Raw genomic sequence first — 16557 nt, 5'->3', positions numbered from 1 at the left:
GCACTCTGAAATATCCCCCCACTAAAGCCTCACGCCTCTCTACGACCAAAGACAGAGCTTTTTCGATAGCGGGCCCATCTATCTGGAATAGCATCCCATCAAATCTCAGATTGGAGCCATGCCTTTTAACCTTCAGAAAAAGACTTAAAACCTGGCTCTTTCACCAAGCCTTCGCCGATCCACCAGACAAACACTAGTTGTCCTTCACTCTAACCCGGTCTGGCATTTATACTCACGAACATTGGACTCCAACACTTCCAGGTTAAAGCACCTTTTAAGCTTTTAACTCGTACGCTCTATGGTAACACTTTATATTTATTTCCTGCCTAATCTTCTTTCCAGCTTGTCGCAAGCTTCCAAGTTCTCTTTCCCTGTTGATTGTAACTTTGACTTATTCCTGCCTATTGTTATCTTTCGTTTACTTGAATTGTTACTCCAGTTATACCCTTGTTAAATGTAAACCGATCCGATATGGTTATTTACTATGAAGGTCGGTATAAAAAACTGTTAAATAAATAAAATAAAATCTCTACATGGAGGAGGTGAGATTGTGTGGCTGATTTGTCCTGCAGTTCACACAGAATCCCTGTTACAGGTAAGCAACTTGGCTTTCTCCATGAACAAACAGGTCAAAAACAACCACACATGAGGGGATTCCCAAGAAAAAGTTTTGCATACAAAGAATGGCATTCTGCTTATGCAACCTGTTGAAGAAATGGTAGAGGTTGAATGGAAAGTCTTAATTAAAGAGGGTCTTAAGAACTGCTTGACCAAAAGCAATGTGAGTGTCTTGTTCTAGACGATAATATTTGATAAAGGTAAGAATAGAATAGGCTGCTGGTTTGCAAATGTCCTGTATGGAAGCATTATGATAAAAATCTATTGAAGCTGCAGTTGCTCCAATTTGGTAAGCTTTTATCTTTTGAGGCAGAACCATGCCCATGTCTTTATAACAGAATGAGATGCAGTCAAACAGTCAAGAAGAGAATGGGGTTTTTTTTCCTACTGGATAGCCTTATCTGTTTTGATCAAAAGAGATGAATAACTAAAAAACCTTCAAGAAAAGCTTTGCCCTATCTAAATACAAGAGCATAGCTCAGAGCATCTGCATTTCCCTGGAATGTGCATAGTATTGAGATAAATCTTTCTCTTTATTGCCCAAACCCATATTTTAGGGGCTTCCTGACATAATGGTTGAGAAACCATTCTTCCCTATTTGTTGATGTACATTGCTACAATATTAAAGAATTTTTCCCACTATAAATGGTTCAAAAGCTACATGTGCTTTAAAATAGCTTTTATTTTTAAAGAGGTCCATTCAGACACAGCCCAGCTAGCAAAGTTAGGAGGTCATGCATGAAAGTGAGACCATACCTGGAGCACTGTGAATAGTTCTGTTCAATGCATCTCAAAAAAAGATATAGCTGAACTGGAAAATGTACAGAGAATGGTGACCAAAATAATAAAGGGGATAGAACAGTGTCCCTATGAGAAAAGGCTAAAAAGGTTAGGGTGTTCAGCTTGGAGAAGAGATGGCTGAGGGGGATATGATAGAGGTCTATAAAATCATGAGTGGAGTAGAGAGGGTAAATATGAATCGATTGTTTATGCTTTCAAATACTACAATTTTTTAATTTTTATTTTATTTTACATATTGCTTTTTCAGGCACTTCAAAGTGGATTACATTCCGTGGTATTTCTCTGTCCCCAGAAAGCTCACAATCTAAAGGGGAGATTTATCATGCCATGATAGAAGTATAACGCGTGTTAAACGGCATATATCTCATGATTTAGCTCTATTGCTGCGATATCGCATTATGTTTGGGTCAGAATCCCACCCCTATTACAATGAACTGCTTTGCCTGGCATTTGAATGCATGAATTTTCCAAATCTATGGAAAGCAGTTCATTCATATCTAATATTATGTAAATAAAATAACGAGGCTGTCTTAGAAATTTGTCAGCCACGTTATTTTAACCAAACCTTTTCTTAAAAAGCTATTCTAATGCAGGAGCACCAGGACCCTAACGAGGATCCCAATGCTCCCATTGTAGAATTAAAGGGCTCTGCAGCCGAACATGGCTCCTTCCCACAAGTGAAAAAAAAGTCACCAGGGGTCTTATTAGAACCAACTGCGCAGGGCCACCAATCAAGGTGACTAGCGCATAAAAATATTTAAATAATAGATTTAAAAAGCTGTGTGTCAATGACCCCCTCTCCAGTCAAATCCCTCCTTATTCAATCACCCCCCCCCCCAAAAAAAAAAAAAAGTGAGCCCCCATTCCCTGTCCTCTTTCCACATAAATAATAAGCCTATAGTGGGCCCTCTATCCTCCACCCCTTCTTCAAAAATGACATTGGTGGGCTAACAGCCCCCCCACCCCCAGATCCCCCACAAACATATCCCATTAGCTTAAAATCATCACTGGTATTCATTTTGAGGGCCCTGGGTGCCCCATAGCTCCAGGCCCAGTCAGTGACATTTTCCAGATTGTGTCTGAACATGGACCTCATAATTAATCTGGATTTTTATTGCATGTTTCTGCAGCATTCTTTGCCTCTGAAGATATGGCAGAAATGAGAAATAAGCAGAAGACCCTCGCATAGCAGTATGCAATACTGCTGCTAGATCACCAGGTCAGTCCCTCTTCCTCATGTTTGATTGATGACAAGAGTAACCAACATAGGACATTAAGCACAAAGTACCTTTGACGGCAGACTAGCCTACACATATCCTTCTTACAAAGTGACGTTTGTTTGCTGATAAAGAATATAATTAAATTTATAATAGACAAGTTGATGCTGATCTCACTCTATTGCCAGTATGGATTATGCTGAACTGGCTCAAAACTTTTACTAGGGCACATCAATATCTGAAGTTTCTAAGCTGAACTGAGTCTGCTCAGATTAATGCAAAGCCACAACTGGATAAAGGTGGCTGCAATTTATATAATTGAGTGGTTCAGTGGTGTCTTATAGTAAGTCTGATCCATCCATTTCACTCATCTTTAGCTGATATTCTGTAGTTATGGAGGCTGCAGTATTAAAGTGCATAGAAGGGCATGCACTATTTTTCTTTTAGCTCCTAGGACTTATATGCAAATAAGCCCAGTATCAATATAATGCAGTTTTCCTTTAGAAAATTCCACAAAAACTTTAACCACCTCACAGAGGTGAAGTGTAATTAATATATTTTGTGAAATTACATGTGCAAAGGGCTTTTCACATGTAGTTTAGCCATGTATTTATATCTAATGAACTACTTGCATAATTTTGCGTTGTCGTCACTCATCTAAATTTAAATAAAATTTCACATGTGTAAAACTAAGCATAAAAATAGAACCATGACAGCAGAGAAAGAGCTGTCTGCCCATCCACACCAACTAGTCAACTTTACAAATAACTATTTGCAAAGCAAAACTGTAAAATTGAGTACTAAAAGGTCAAATAACGCATTCATACCCCATTTAACGCACATACATATACACACATACATAATACAATTCCATTTAACTTTTCTGTAAAGGTCAAATAAATTTGTTTGAAATTCAAAGAGAATGCATGTCTAGCTTATTTTAGTAAAGGTTAAATGAAGATTGTACCTTATAGACATGCAAGAAATATTATATCCACTTTTCACTGTTTGCTTCAATTCATCTATCATCAAAAACACTGAATTGAACCCAATGGTTCAAAACTATTAGTGAATTATCCTCAAAAATGAGTCATTTCCATGATTCAATATTTTGTTTAAAAGGTAAAAGTAATTACCTTAGAGTGTACAATACCCGACCATCATTCCAAATTCGCAGCAATCGATTTGGAGTTGTTATCCAGTGAGCATCAGACTTCCGTGAATTTCTAAAGAAAGTATCAGGAATCCAGATTTTTCCAACCATATTGCTGTTAAGCATAAGCACCTTCATGGAACTATTAAATTTTAATCGATTGTCATACCAGGTTTGGGCAAAAATTATATCTATGGTATATTCCTGGAAAAAAGCAAACAAAATGATAATGAACATTGTTTGAGGGATACAACAAACTATTCCTTCTAATTCTAATTTTTCCACATTTGCTCAAACTGAATTTTATTTTTTAAATTATAATAAATTATTTTATGCAAAAACAAACATGCAATGACCCATTTTCATTGATATTTCCTGTACTTAAATATAGATGCTAGTCATTCAAGGGTGAGAAGCTCTCAAGAAAATGAGAAGTATGGGGGCGTTTTACAAACTGCCTACACTGGTGAAAAACTCTGGGCTGAGAAGAGGCGGATGCCTGGTAGCAAGGCCACCGCGGATCCCACATCACAGATGGCCTGAGAAGATCAGGGTTGCTGCAGAGCCCATCCTGCGGCAATCTGTGAAGAGGAGGCCCAGAGGCAAGAGAGAGGCTGAGGACCTGTAGAGTGTGTGTATGTGTGTGTGCATGTATGAGATGAGTTGAGAGATTGTGTGGGTGTGTGTGAGAGTGAGTTGAGAGACTGTGTATGGGAGTGAGGACCTGAATGTTTGCAGAGGTAGCATGTGAGAGCCTCTGTGTGTGTGTGTGAGAGAGACAGCATGTGACAGTGAGAGCCTGTGCTTGAGCAAGACAGCATGTTGGAGTGAGAGAGAACCTGTGTGTGAGTCAGACATCATGTGTCAGTGAGAGACTGTGTGTATGAATGATTGTATGAAAGAGAGCATGTGAGAGTGAGAGCGTGTGTGTGTGTGTGAGAGAGAAAAAGCATGTGAGAATAAGAACCTAACTGTGTGTTTCAGGGAAGAAGACAGATGGAGAGAAAAGAAATAGAAAAAAAAGACAATAGAAAAGGAACTGGCAAAAAAAAAAAAAGAAACGGAAGGTGGAAAAGATCAGACAGCAAAGGTAAAAAAAAATAAATTACTTTTCAGTGATTGGCACATGTAATCTTTGGGAATGTGCAAGAGTAGCACTTTCTCTATGTGGATCTCACAATGTATAAGATCAGCATGGAGGAACTGGAAGCCCTCGGGGCCTGCACAGAGGAGGCAGCAGAATGAGCTTCAGTGTCAGTAGCAGCAATCAGCGCCTCCCCAATAGCCACACGGCAGCAGTGACAGTGGCAGCAGAGGAATGAGAGAGGCTCCGAAGTTGCTGGCAAAAAAAAGAGAGGGGGTCTGCCTTTAGTGTGTGTGCATGTGTTTGAATGGGAGTCTGCCTGGGGGTGTATGTGTGTGAATGCATGGGTGCCTGCCTGAGGGTGTGTCTGTGTATGAGAATGAATGGGTATTTTCCTGGGGTTTGTATGTATGAGAATAGGTGCCTGTGTGTGTGTGTTTTATGTGTGTATGAGAATGAATTGGTGCCTGCCTGGGGGTCTCTGTGTGTGAGAATGAATGTGTGCATGCCTGGGGGGTGGGGAGGGGTGGTGTGAAAATGGATGAGAGCCTGCCTGGGGGTCAGTGTGTGTGCATGTGTTAGAATGTGTGTGTCTGTGCATGTTTGAGAATGACTGGGAGCTTGCCTGAGTGTGTGTGTTTGTAAGAACATAAAAACATAAGAGCATGCCATACTGGGTCAGACCAAGGGTCCATCAAGCCCAGCATCCTGTTTCCAAAAGTGGCCAATCCAGGCCATAAGAACCTGACAAGTACCCAAAATCTAAGTCTATCCCATAAGAAGAATAAGAAAATGCCATACTGGGTCAGACCAAGGGTCCATCAAGCCCAGTATCCTGTTTCCAACAGTGGCCAATCCAGGCCATAAGAACCTGGCAAGTACCCAAAATCTAACGGGCGGATTTTAAAAGCCCTGCTCGCGTAAATCCGCCCGGATTTACGTGAGCAGGGCCTTGCGCGCCGGCGCGCCTATTTTCCATAGGCCGCCGGCGCGCGCAGAGCCCCGGGATGCCCGTAGGTCCTGGGGATTTTCGAAGGGGGCGTGTCGGGGGTGGGACCGGATGACGCGGCGTTTCGGGGGCGGGGCGGGGCATTTCGGGGGCGGGACCAGGGGCGTGGCACCGGCCCGGGGGTGTGGTCCAGGCCTCCGGACCAGCCCCCGGGTCGGAAGACGGCAGACTGCTGGCGCGCGTAGATTTACGTCTGCTTCTCGCAGGCGTAAATTAGGGACAAAGGTAAGGGGGGGTTAGATAGGGCCGGAGGGGTGGGTTAGGTAGAAGAAGGGAGGGGAAGGTGAGGGGAGGGCGAAAGGAAGTTCCCTCCGAGGCCGCTCCGATTTCAGAGCGGCCTCGGAGGGAATGGAGGCAGGCTGCGCGGCTCGGCGTGCGCAAGCTGCCCAAAATCGGCAGCCTTGCGCGCGCCGATCCAGGATTTTAGAGGATACGCGCTTTTTTTAAAAATCTACCCCTTAGTCTATTCCATGTTACCATTGCTAATGGCAGTGGCTATTCTCTAACGGGTGGATTTTAAAAGCCCTGCTCGCGTAAATCCGCCCGGATTTACGCGAGCAGGGCCCTTGAGCACCGGCGCGCCTATTTTGCATAGGCCGCCGGCACGCACAGAGCCCCAGGACGCGCGTTAAGTCCCGGGGTTTTTTAGGGGGCGTGTCGGGGGCGTGTCGTGGGCGGGGCCGAACGACGCCGTGTTTTGGGGGCGGGACGCGGCGTTTCGTGGGCGGGCCCGGGGGCGTGGTTTCGGCCCGGGGCATTCCGGGGGCGTGGCCGCGCCCTCCGGAACCGCCCCCGGGGAGGCGTAAATCCATGGATAAAGGTAGGGGGGGGTTTAGATAGGGCCGGGGGGGTGGGTTAGGTAGGGGAAGGGAGGGGAAGGTGAGGGGAGGGCGAAAGAAAGTTCCCTCCGAGGCCACTCCGATTTCAGAGCGGCCTCGGAGGGAATGGAGGCAGGCTGCGCGGCTCGGCGTGCGCAGGCTGCCCAAAATCGGCAGCCTTGCGCGCGCCGATCCAGGATTTTAGAGGATACGAGCTTTTTTAAAAATCTACCCCTTAGTCTATTCCATGTTACCATTGCTAATGGCAGAGGCTATTCTCTAACGGGTGGATTTTAAAAGCCCTGCTCGCGTAAATCCGCCCGGATTTACGCGAGCAGGGCCCTTGAGCGCCGGCGCGCCTATTTTGCATAGGCCGCCGGCACGCACAGAGCCCCAGGACGCGCGTAAGTCCCGGGGGTTTTTTAGGGGGCGTGTCGGGGGCGTGTCGTGGGCGGGGCCGAACGACGCAGTGTTTTGGGGGCGGGACGCGGCGTTTCGGGGGCAGGCCCAGGGGCGTGGTTTCGGCCCGGGGCGTTCCGGGGGCGTGGCCGCGCCCTCCGGAACTGCCCCCAGGGAGGCGTAAATCCATGGATAAAGTTTGGGGGGGTGGGTTAGGTAGGGGAAGGGAGGGGAAGGTGAGGGGAGGGCGAAAGAAAATTTCCTCCGAGGCCGCTCCGATTTCGGAGCGGCCTCGGAGGGAACGGAGGCAGGCTGCGTATCTTATAAAACCAGTGTACTTTTGTTGGCGCCTGGTGCACCAACAAAAGTACGCGATCACGCTTTTTTTTTAAATCTACCCCTAAGTGAACTTAATAGCAGGTAATTGACTTCTCCTCCAAGAACTTATCCAATCCTTTTTTAAACACAGCTATACTAACTGCACTAACCACATCCTCTGGCAACAAATTCCAGAGTTTAATTGTGCGTTGAGTAAAACAGAACTTTCTCCGATTAGTTTTAAATGTGCCCCATGTGCTTCCACTGAGAAAATTGTCCATTTAATCCTACTCTCTGTTTCCTGTCTTTTGGCCAGTTTGCAATCCACGAAAGGACATTGCCACCTATCCCATAACTTTTTACTTTTCCTAGAAGCCTCTCATGAGGAACTTTGTCAAACGCCTTCTCAAAATCCAAGTACACTACATCTACCGGTTCACCTTTATCCACATGTTTATTAACTCCTTCAAAAAAGTGAAGCAGATCTGTGAGGCAAGACTTGCCTTGGGTAAAGCCATGCTGACTTTGTTCCATTAAACCATGTCTTTCTATATGTTCTGTGATTTTGATATTTAGAAAACTTTCCACTATTTTTCCTGGCACTGAAGTCAGGCTAACTGGTCTGTAGTTTCCTGGATCGCCCCTGGAGCCCTTTTTAAATATTGGGGTTACATTTGTTATCTTCCAGTCTTCAGGTACAATGAATGATTTTAATGATAGGTTACAAATTTTTCCTAATAGGTCTGAAATTTCATTTTTTAGTTCCTTCAGAACTCTGGGGTGTATACCATCCGGTCCAGGTGATTTACTACTCTTCAGTTTGTCAATCAGGTCTACCACATCTTCTAGGTTCACCATGATTTGATTCAGTCCATCTGAATCATTACCCATGAAAACCTTCTCCATTACGGGTACCTCCCCAACATCCTCTTCAGTAAACACCGAAGCAAAGAAATGATTTAATTTTTCTGCAATGGCCTTATCTTCTCTGTGCCCCTTTTACCCCTAGATCATCTAACGGTCCAACTGACTCCCTCACAGGCTTTCTGCTTCAGATATATTTTAAAAAGTTTTTATTGTGAGTTTTTGCCTCTACGGCCAACTTCTTTTCAAATTCTCTCTTAGCCTGTCTTATCAATGTCTTACATTTAACTTGCCAACCTTTATGCTGTTGGATCCTTCTTTCAATTTTTGAATGAAAGTCTTTTGGCTAAAGTAGCTTCTTTCACCTCCCCTTTTAACCATGCCGGTAATCGTTTTGCCTTCTTTCCACCTTTCTTAATGTGTGAAATACATCTGGACTTTGCTTCTAGAATGGTATTTTTTAACAATGACCACGCCTCTTGGACATTTTTTACTTTTGTAGCTGCTCCTTTCAGTTTTTTTCTAACAGTTTTTCTCATTTTATCAAAGTTTCCCTTTTGAAAGTTTAGCACGAGAGCTATGGATTTGCACACTGTTCCTCTTCCAGTCATTAAATCAAATTTGATCATATTATGATCACTATTGCCAAGCGGCCCCACCACCGTTACCTCTCTCACCAAGTCCTGTGCTCCACTGAGAATTAGATCTAAAATTGCTCCCTCTCTCGTTGGTTCCTGAACCAATTGCTCCATAAAGCTATCATTTATTCCATCAAGGAACGTTATCTCTCTAGCGTGTCCCGATGATACATTTACCCAGTCACTTTTTCTCGTGCCATGAATTTAAAAACTTTTTTGGTGAGATCAGATAGTTCCATGACGTCACAGATATTGCATACGTCATCAGGTTCACATAAGCCTTGTAACACCTGCTCTGTGTGCCCTTCCTCTATGATGATTTTAGACCAAATTACCGTGTCTTCTTGCTACAAAATATTTTTGCGACATCATACGATTTGTGAATCTACTATGGTCGTATATTTGATTCAATGTCCTTGTTCCTTAATTTATATTGGGAAAACAAAACGCCTGTTGAAGACGAGGATGATAGAACATCGCTGTAATATTAGAAATGCCAGAGTCAATGAACCTTTGGTTTCTCATTGTACAGAGATGGGACACACATTTGATGATTTACTTTTTTTGCGCTATCGATCATGTCCCTGCACATTGGCGTGGAGGCAATCAAGAACGCATTCTGTTACAGTCCGAACAGCGGTGGATCTATCGTCTTAAAACTGTTCATCCTTTAGGATTAAATACTGAGCTGGACCTACATGTTTTTTGGGTTGAGTTTTTGAATTGTTTTCTAATTCACGATCATTGACAGATGTTTCAACACCAATTCATGATTGATGGCTGACGTCATTAAAGATGGCGTATTTATAAGGGACGCTAGCCTCGGTTCGGGTTCCTCCATTTGTTTCTTTCTGAGATGGAGTGCCCCCTAGTCTTTCTACTATCCGAAAGAGTAAATAACCGATTCACATCTACCCGTTCTAGACCTCTCATGATTTTAAACACCTCCATCATATCCCCCCTCAGTCGTCTCTTCTCCAAGCTGAAAAGTCCTAACCTCTTTAGTATTTCCTCATAGGGGAGTTGTTCCATTCCCCTTATCATTTTGGTAGCCCTTCTCTGTACCTTCTCCATCGCAATTATATCTTTTTTGAGATGCGGCGACCAGAATTGTACACAGTATTCAAGGTGCGGTCTCACCATGTAGCGATACAGAGTCCTTGGTGTTATTACTGTTATGTTACGATAAGATTACACTATAGATTTTGAGTGTCTTTTTTGCGGGGTTTTGTGTAGTACACAATGTGTCTGGCAGTGGAAGGTGTTTGTGCTGCTGTGGATGCACAGTATGTTACAGAACTGGAGGTGCAGGATTTATATTGACATTCTGTCCCTTCCTTAGTTGAATGAGGCTATCAAATAGTTTTATAGTAGTTTTTCTAGAAGTGTGAAACTGGCCAGCTTTTTAAAATTACTCAGAAGACCCTTTGGACTTTTTTATTAACACTTTTTTTTTTAATAACCAATTTTAAAGCACGATCCATGCTATAGAGGTGGGTGTGATGAAGAAATGTCATTTGGCTGTCCCCCCAAAAATTCTTCTGTCTAGAGACACTACTGATTTTCTGTGACCTTAAGCATTAGTACAAGAAGGATTAAGGAGGCACACAAATGATTTGGCCCCCAGGCGCTGGAGACCCTTGGTATGCCACTGGGTGAGAGCCATATGAGGCTGCAAGTGGAGATTTGGCGGGCCGTGAGCGGTGCCCAACCTGCTCACAACCCAGAAAAACCACACAGTCGGCGGGCGTGATCGAGAGCAAGGTAGGAGTCGGGGCCGAGACGGGGGTGGGGGGGAGGCGCAAGGGAGAAGGCTCGACTAGAACGCCTAATCCCATTGTACTGGCCCTGGCTACCCCCAGGGGAAGGCCCCTGCGAATCCTCATCATCGGAAGGCAGCTGTGAAGAGCTGACCCAACAGGAGCTTCACCTTTACCAGCCCTTGTTCCCCGCAGGTTGAGACCTTGGGTACTGGGGCTGGCAGGACTTAGGCGCAGGTCACTCGGGAGTAGCACTCCCTGAGGAGGGGCGAAGAAGTGGAGCTGGACGTACCAGAGGTCGGAGCAGGCAGCAGTCAAGGAGCTTTGGGAACAGGCAGATGGTCGGGGCAGGAAGCAATCAAGAGGCGTCGGAGGCAGGCAGATGATTGAGGCAGGTGGCAGACAAGCGGAATCCGAGGGCCAAGAGACGGTCAGAACCGGGGGATCAATCCGAGAGGGTGAGGAGGAAATGGAAGCCAGGAGCAGAGAAGGACGGCAGGAACCAGGAGGGAGCAGGAACACAGGACCAGGAATCAAGATACAGGAGCAGGAACCAGGATACAGGAACACCAGAGCAGGGCACAGGAATGCAGGAACGGGCAGCCAACTCACAAAAAAAGAGACCTTTTGCTGAGGCGAGATCTCATGGACTGGGCCAGGCTAAATAGGCCCCAAGCCCTGACGTCACCGATGGTTTGAAGGATTTTTCCCACCTCTGGCTATTTAAGAGGCGGGGCAGATCACACACACGCACCTAGGAGGGCTGGAGGGACGCCAGTGTCGGAGGAGGCGCGTCAGCCTGGTTGGGCCGGAGGGCCACGGAGAGAGCCTCATGGGGGGCCGGCTCCCGGGATCTGAAGGTAGGGCTGCCGGCCACGGCCGGTACGCACAACAGATTTATCCAGATAAATTTTGAATTTTAAGGGTAAATGTCAGCTTTTTATCTGGCACAGCCAGATAAGTCTCAAAACCACTATTATTTTGGCTAAGTAATATAGCTGGAAAAGTGTTAAAACACTGCTTAGCCAGCCATGTTGAAAATACATGCTGTGTATCTTTTAGATACTTGTAGCATGTTTTTGGGTTGATTTATGTGTATTTTATATGGTGTATGCCCATCTGCATGCACAATATTTATTTTATTTTATTTATTTATGGTTTTTATATACCGGAGCTCCTGTATACAATACATATCGCTCCGGTTCACAGAGAACAGTAATAATTACTGCAGGGTGGCAGTTTACATGGAACAGTTTACAAGGAACAGTTTACGAGGAACAGTTAACATGGCCATTTGCATGGAACAATATAAAACACATGCGCATAAGCGTGTGAATCCCTTTACATTCATATAGGGTAAGCGCGTACATGTTTTAAAGTTATCATTCAAGTGTGTGCTAAAGACACCCCCCAACTGCTAGAGATCCACTGGAATCTGTGAAATGTAATATTATTAAATAAATAATTAAAACGTGTGGGTCTCGAGCAGTTGGATTAAGATCACAAGTTTCATTTGTTCTGCCCATTTTCTATGCCCTGTGAACCCCACTTGAACACAGATTTTATTTTGTTTAGCTATTAGTGTTTTTAGGACCCAGTGTGCTGTCCCATGTTTTCTGTAATACTGCTTTGGCAGACATGCCGAGTCTCAACAATTATACATTATTGTACTTTATTTTCTTGTATTTTATTATAGAAATATAGAAACATGATGGCAGAAAAAGACTGTATGGCCCTGCCAGTCTGCCCATCTGTCCAATTAATTTAGAATTATAAATTTCACCAATTCCTTAGAGATACCCTTTATTTATCCCCTGCTTTTTTGAATTCAGATACTGTTATTCTCTCCAGCAGTTCCACTGGAAGGCTGTTCCACACAATATTTCTTAAAATTAATCGTGAGTCTATCCCCTTTCAACTTCAGCTCATGACCCCTTGTTCTAGAGCCTCCTTTCCAAAAAAGGTTCACCTCCTGTGCTTGGAAACCTTTGAGATATTTGAATGCCTCTATCATATCTCCTCTATTTCACCTTTCCTCTAATATATATATATGTTTAGATCTTTAAGTCTATCCCCATATGCTTTAGAGCAAAGACCACTGACCATTTTAGCAACCACCCTCTGGACTGACTCTATCCTATTTATATCCTTTTGAAGGTGTAGTCTCCAGAACTATACACAGCACTCCAAGTGAGGTCTTAACAGAGTCCTATACAGGGGCAATATTGCCTCTCTTTTTTCTGCTAACCATTCATCTCCCTATAAAAACATAAGACTTGCTATTAGGGATGTGAATCATTTTTTGACGATTTAAAAAAATCGTCCGATATTTTTTAATCATCAAAAATCTTTAGAGTGCGCGATACAATAGAAATTCCCCCGATTTATCGTGAAAAATTGTTAATGGGTTAGTGTCCACTAACGGGAGTTATTTGGGGGGAGGGCGGGAAAACCGGCACACCAAAACAACCCCTAAACCCACCCCGACCCTTTAAAACTAAAACCCTTACCTTCCCTCACCCTCCCTCACCCCCCCAAAACTTTTTACGAGTACCTGGTGGTCCAGTGGAAGCCCCGGGACCGATCTCCTGCTCTCGGGCCATCGGCGCCATTTTGGCTACCACTAATAAAAATGGCGCCGATGGCCCAATAAAAAAAAAACCCACCGACCCTTTAAAAATGACCCCTTTTCTTCCCCACCCTCCCGAACCCCCCAAAACCGTTTTAAAATTACCTGGTGGTCCAGTGGGGGCGTGGGGAGCGATCTCCCACTCTCAGGCCGTCGGCTGCCACTAATCAAAATGGCACCGATGGCCCTTTGCCCTTACCATGTGACAGGGTATCCGTGCCATTGGCCGGATCCTGTCACATGGTAGGAGCACTGGATGGCCGGTGCCATCTTGTGCTCCTACCATGTGACAGGGGCTGACCAATGGCACCGGTAGCCCCCGTGACATAGTAAGGGCAAAGGCTATCGGCGCCATTTTGAATACTGGCAGCCGATGGTCTGAGTGCAGGAGGTCGCTCCCGGACTCCTGCTGGACCACCAGGGGCTTTTGGCAATCTCTTGGGGGACCCTCCTGACCCCCACAAGACTTGCCAAAAGGTTCCCTTCAAAGGTTCCCTCTGCGCGTGCGCGCCTAGGGGTGTGGAGTCCGGACGGCGTTCGGCGGCGTCTCCTTCGTGGGGACGCCGCAGGTAGGCCCGGGCAGACCGGGGAATGCTGCGGCGAGGCAAGGTAAGGGTCTGGTCGCAACCCTCGCGACTGGGACCGCAACAGTTGGTAGTGGTCAGTCAAACTCTCACACACACACCTTTTTTTCTCAATGCGTGTGTTTCTCATTTTTATATTCTAATTCCTTCCTTTTTATTTTTTAAACAACAAAGAACTAGAGTTAAGTAGTACTTTATCTTATAGCTGAGACAGAGAAAACTGGAAATGACTTATAACACCCACCAAATAATATTTATTATGAAACTATGTTACAGTATTTTGATGGCACCTGTTTAATTGTTAGAATTCTAGACACTTTATACAACATATAGTTATGTGTCCTGTTGTGAACTGTTGTGATGGCACCCGCTTAACGACGGTATAGAAAAGATTTTAAATAAAATAATAAATAAATAAAATAAGTGTTGTCCTGCTTTTTTACATGCATAGATGTGAGCAAGACAGTAAAACTATGTGCATGTTTTCGACTATTATAAAATATGGAATATGTAAGCAGAGGCTACTTACGAGAATCCACTGTGCTTTAACAGGGCAGATAGATTAAAGACCTATCCAAGAAGAAAATGGTCACCTAATAATATATCAAAGCTGACCTACAATGGACTTAAGTATTGTCCATCCCTGCCCTGGCCTACATCACCCAGTGTTCTCATAGTAACATAGTAATATTGAAAGGATGGCAGAAAAAGACCAAACGGTCCATCCAGTCTGCCCAGCAAGTTTCCTATGGTAGTAACTGCTGCTCTATGCAGGTTACTCCCATTTTTCTGTTAAGGGTAGTAACTGCTACTCCGTGCAGGCTACTCCCAAGCCATATGTTAAGAGTGGTAATATTAACATTCAAAACTAAGCACTGTCAAACACATAAAAAAATCACTGCCATCAACATTTCTACAGGGTGAACAGTCTTCTTGATAATTCAGAACATGCTATTTGAATGTTTTGGGTTTTTTTTTAATATATTCTGCTTTTTGGTACTTCAAAGTGTACATCAAAGCAGATTACATTGAGGTACTATATGTATTTCCCTATTAGGCTTTAGGGATGTGCAGAGGGACGCCATATGTTGCATTCGTGATTCGGATTCGTCGGGGAGCAGATACGTTGCATTCGGCCGTATGGTGCCCCGATGGGTTAATACGGGGATTTCTATTCGTGTCCCAGCTAAAATTAAAATTAACTACAACCCCCCACCCTCCTGACCCCCCCAAGACTTACCAAAACTCCCTGATGGTCCAGCGGGGGGTCTGGGAGCCATTCCCTGCACTCACACCCTCGGTGCCGGTTTCATCATGGCGCCGATAGCCTTTGTCACAGGGGCTACCGGTGCCATTGGTCAGCCCCTGTCACATGGCCATCGGCGCCATCTTGTGCTCCTACCATGTGACAGGGGCTGACCAATGGCACCGGTAGCCCATGTGACATAGTATGGGCAAAGGCTATCGGCGCCATTTTGAGTACTGGCATCGGACGGACGGAGTGCAGGAGGTCCCTCCGGGACCCCCGTTGGACCCCCAGGGACTTTTGGCCAGCTTGGGGGGCCTCCTGACCCCCACAAGACTTGCCAAAAGTCCAGCGGGGGTCCGGGAGCGACCTCCTGCACGCCGGCCGTCCGATGCCAGTACTCAAAATGGCGCGGATCGCCTTTGCCCTCACTATGTCACAGGTACCGACGGTCGGCCTCTGTGACATAGTGAGGGCAAAGGCGATCGGCGCCATTCCGTGTGAGTGCAGGGGATGGTCCCCGGACCCCCCGCTGGACCACCAGGGATTTTTGGTAAGTCTTGGGGGGGGTTCAGGAGGGTGGGGGATTTGTTTAAATTTTTATTTAGGTGGCCGTATAATTCGGTGAAGATTCGTGTATTCGTGGGGAATCGCGATACGTTTCGCTTCCCCACGAATACTACGAATAGTGCAATATACGTTGCGGATCGTCAATACGGCGAAAACGAATGCACACCCCTATTAGGCTTACAATCTAATTTTTTGCCTGAGGCAACAGAGAGTAAAGTGACTTGCCCAAGGTCACAAGGAGCAACAGCATGGTTTGAACCCTGGGTAAGCCTCAGGGTTCAAACCATGGCCGGCACCATCTTTAAAAATGGCGTGGGCCATCCAGTGCTCCTACGATGTGACAGGGGCCGGCCAATGGCACGGATACCCTGTCACATGGTAAGGGCAAAGTGCCATCGGCGCCATTTTTATTAGTGGCATCCGACGGCCCGAGAGCGGGAGATCGCTCCTGGGACCCCCATTGGACCACCAGGTAATTTTCAAATGTTTTGGGGGGGTTGGGAGGGTGGGGGAAGCTAAGGGAGCTGTTTTAAAGGGTCAGGGTAGGTTTTTTGTTTATTGGCTCGGGCACAGTCGATAAAAAAAAACCTGATCGGGCCGCACGAAACAAAATTCACGATGTGAATTGGAACCGGAACTGATTCCGTTTCCGATTCACATCTCTAATCCACAGGGTTTATTCCATGCCTTTTTAAAATTTATTTACTGTTTCTATCTTTACCACCTCCTCTGGAAGGGCATATAGACATTCACTCCTCTCTGTGAAGAAATATTTCCTGATGTTAGTTCTGAATCGTTCCCCCCCCGGTTTCATTTTCTGACCCCTAGTTCTACTGTTTGCTTTCCAAT

General features: G+C 45.2%; 1 protein-coding gene across 1 annotated transcript in view; it reads right to left on the bottom strand.

Moving 5' to 3' along the window:
- Positions 1–16557, bottom strand: part of GABRG1 (gamma-aminobutyric acid type A receptor gamma1 subunit) — a 159459-nt gene that overhangs the window by 85616 nt on the left and 57286 nt on the right. Inside the window, exon 4 of the mRNA XM_029588421.1 lies at positions 3773–3993. Coding sequence (XP_029444281.1) covers positions 3773–3993 — 221 coding nt within the window. The remainder of the gene's footprint in view (positions 1–3772; positions 3994–16557) is intronic.

This window comes from Rhinatrema bivittatum, chromosome 1 (assembly GCF_901001135.1).
Source record: "Rhinatrema bivittatum chromosome 1, aRhiBiv1.1, whole genome shotgun sequence".
Lineage (NCBI taxonomy): Eukaryota > Metazoa > Chordata > Amphibia > Gymnophiona > Rhinatrematidae > Rhinatrema > Rhinatrema bivittatum.
The sequence above is the reverse complement of the archived record's forward strand: the minus strand, read 5'-3'. Positions and strand labels throughout refer to the sequence as shown.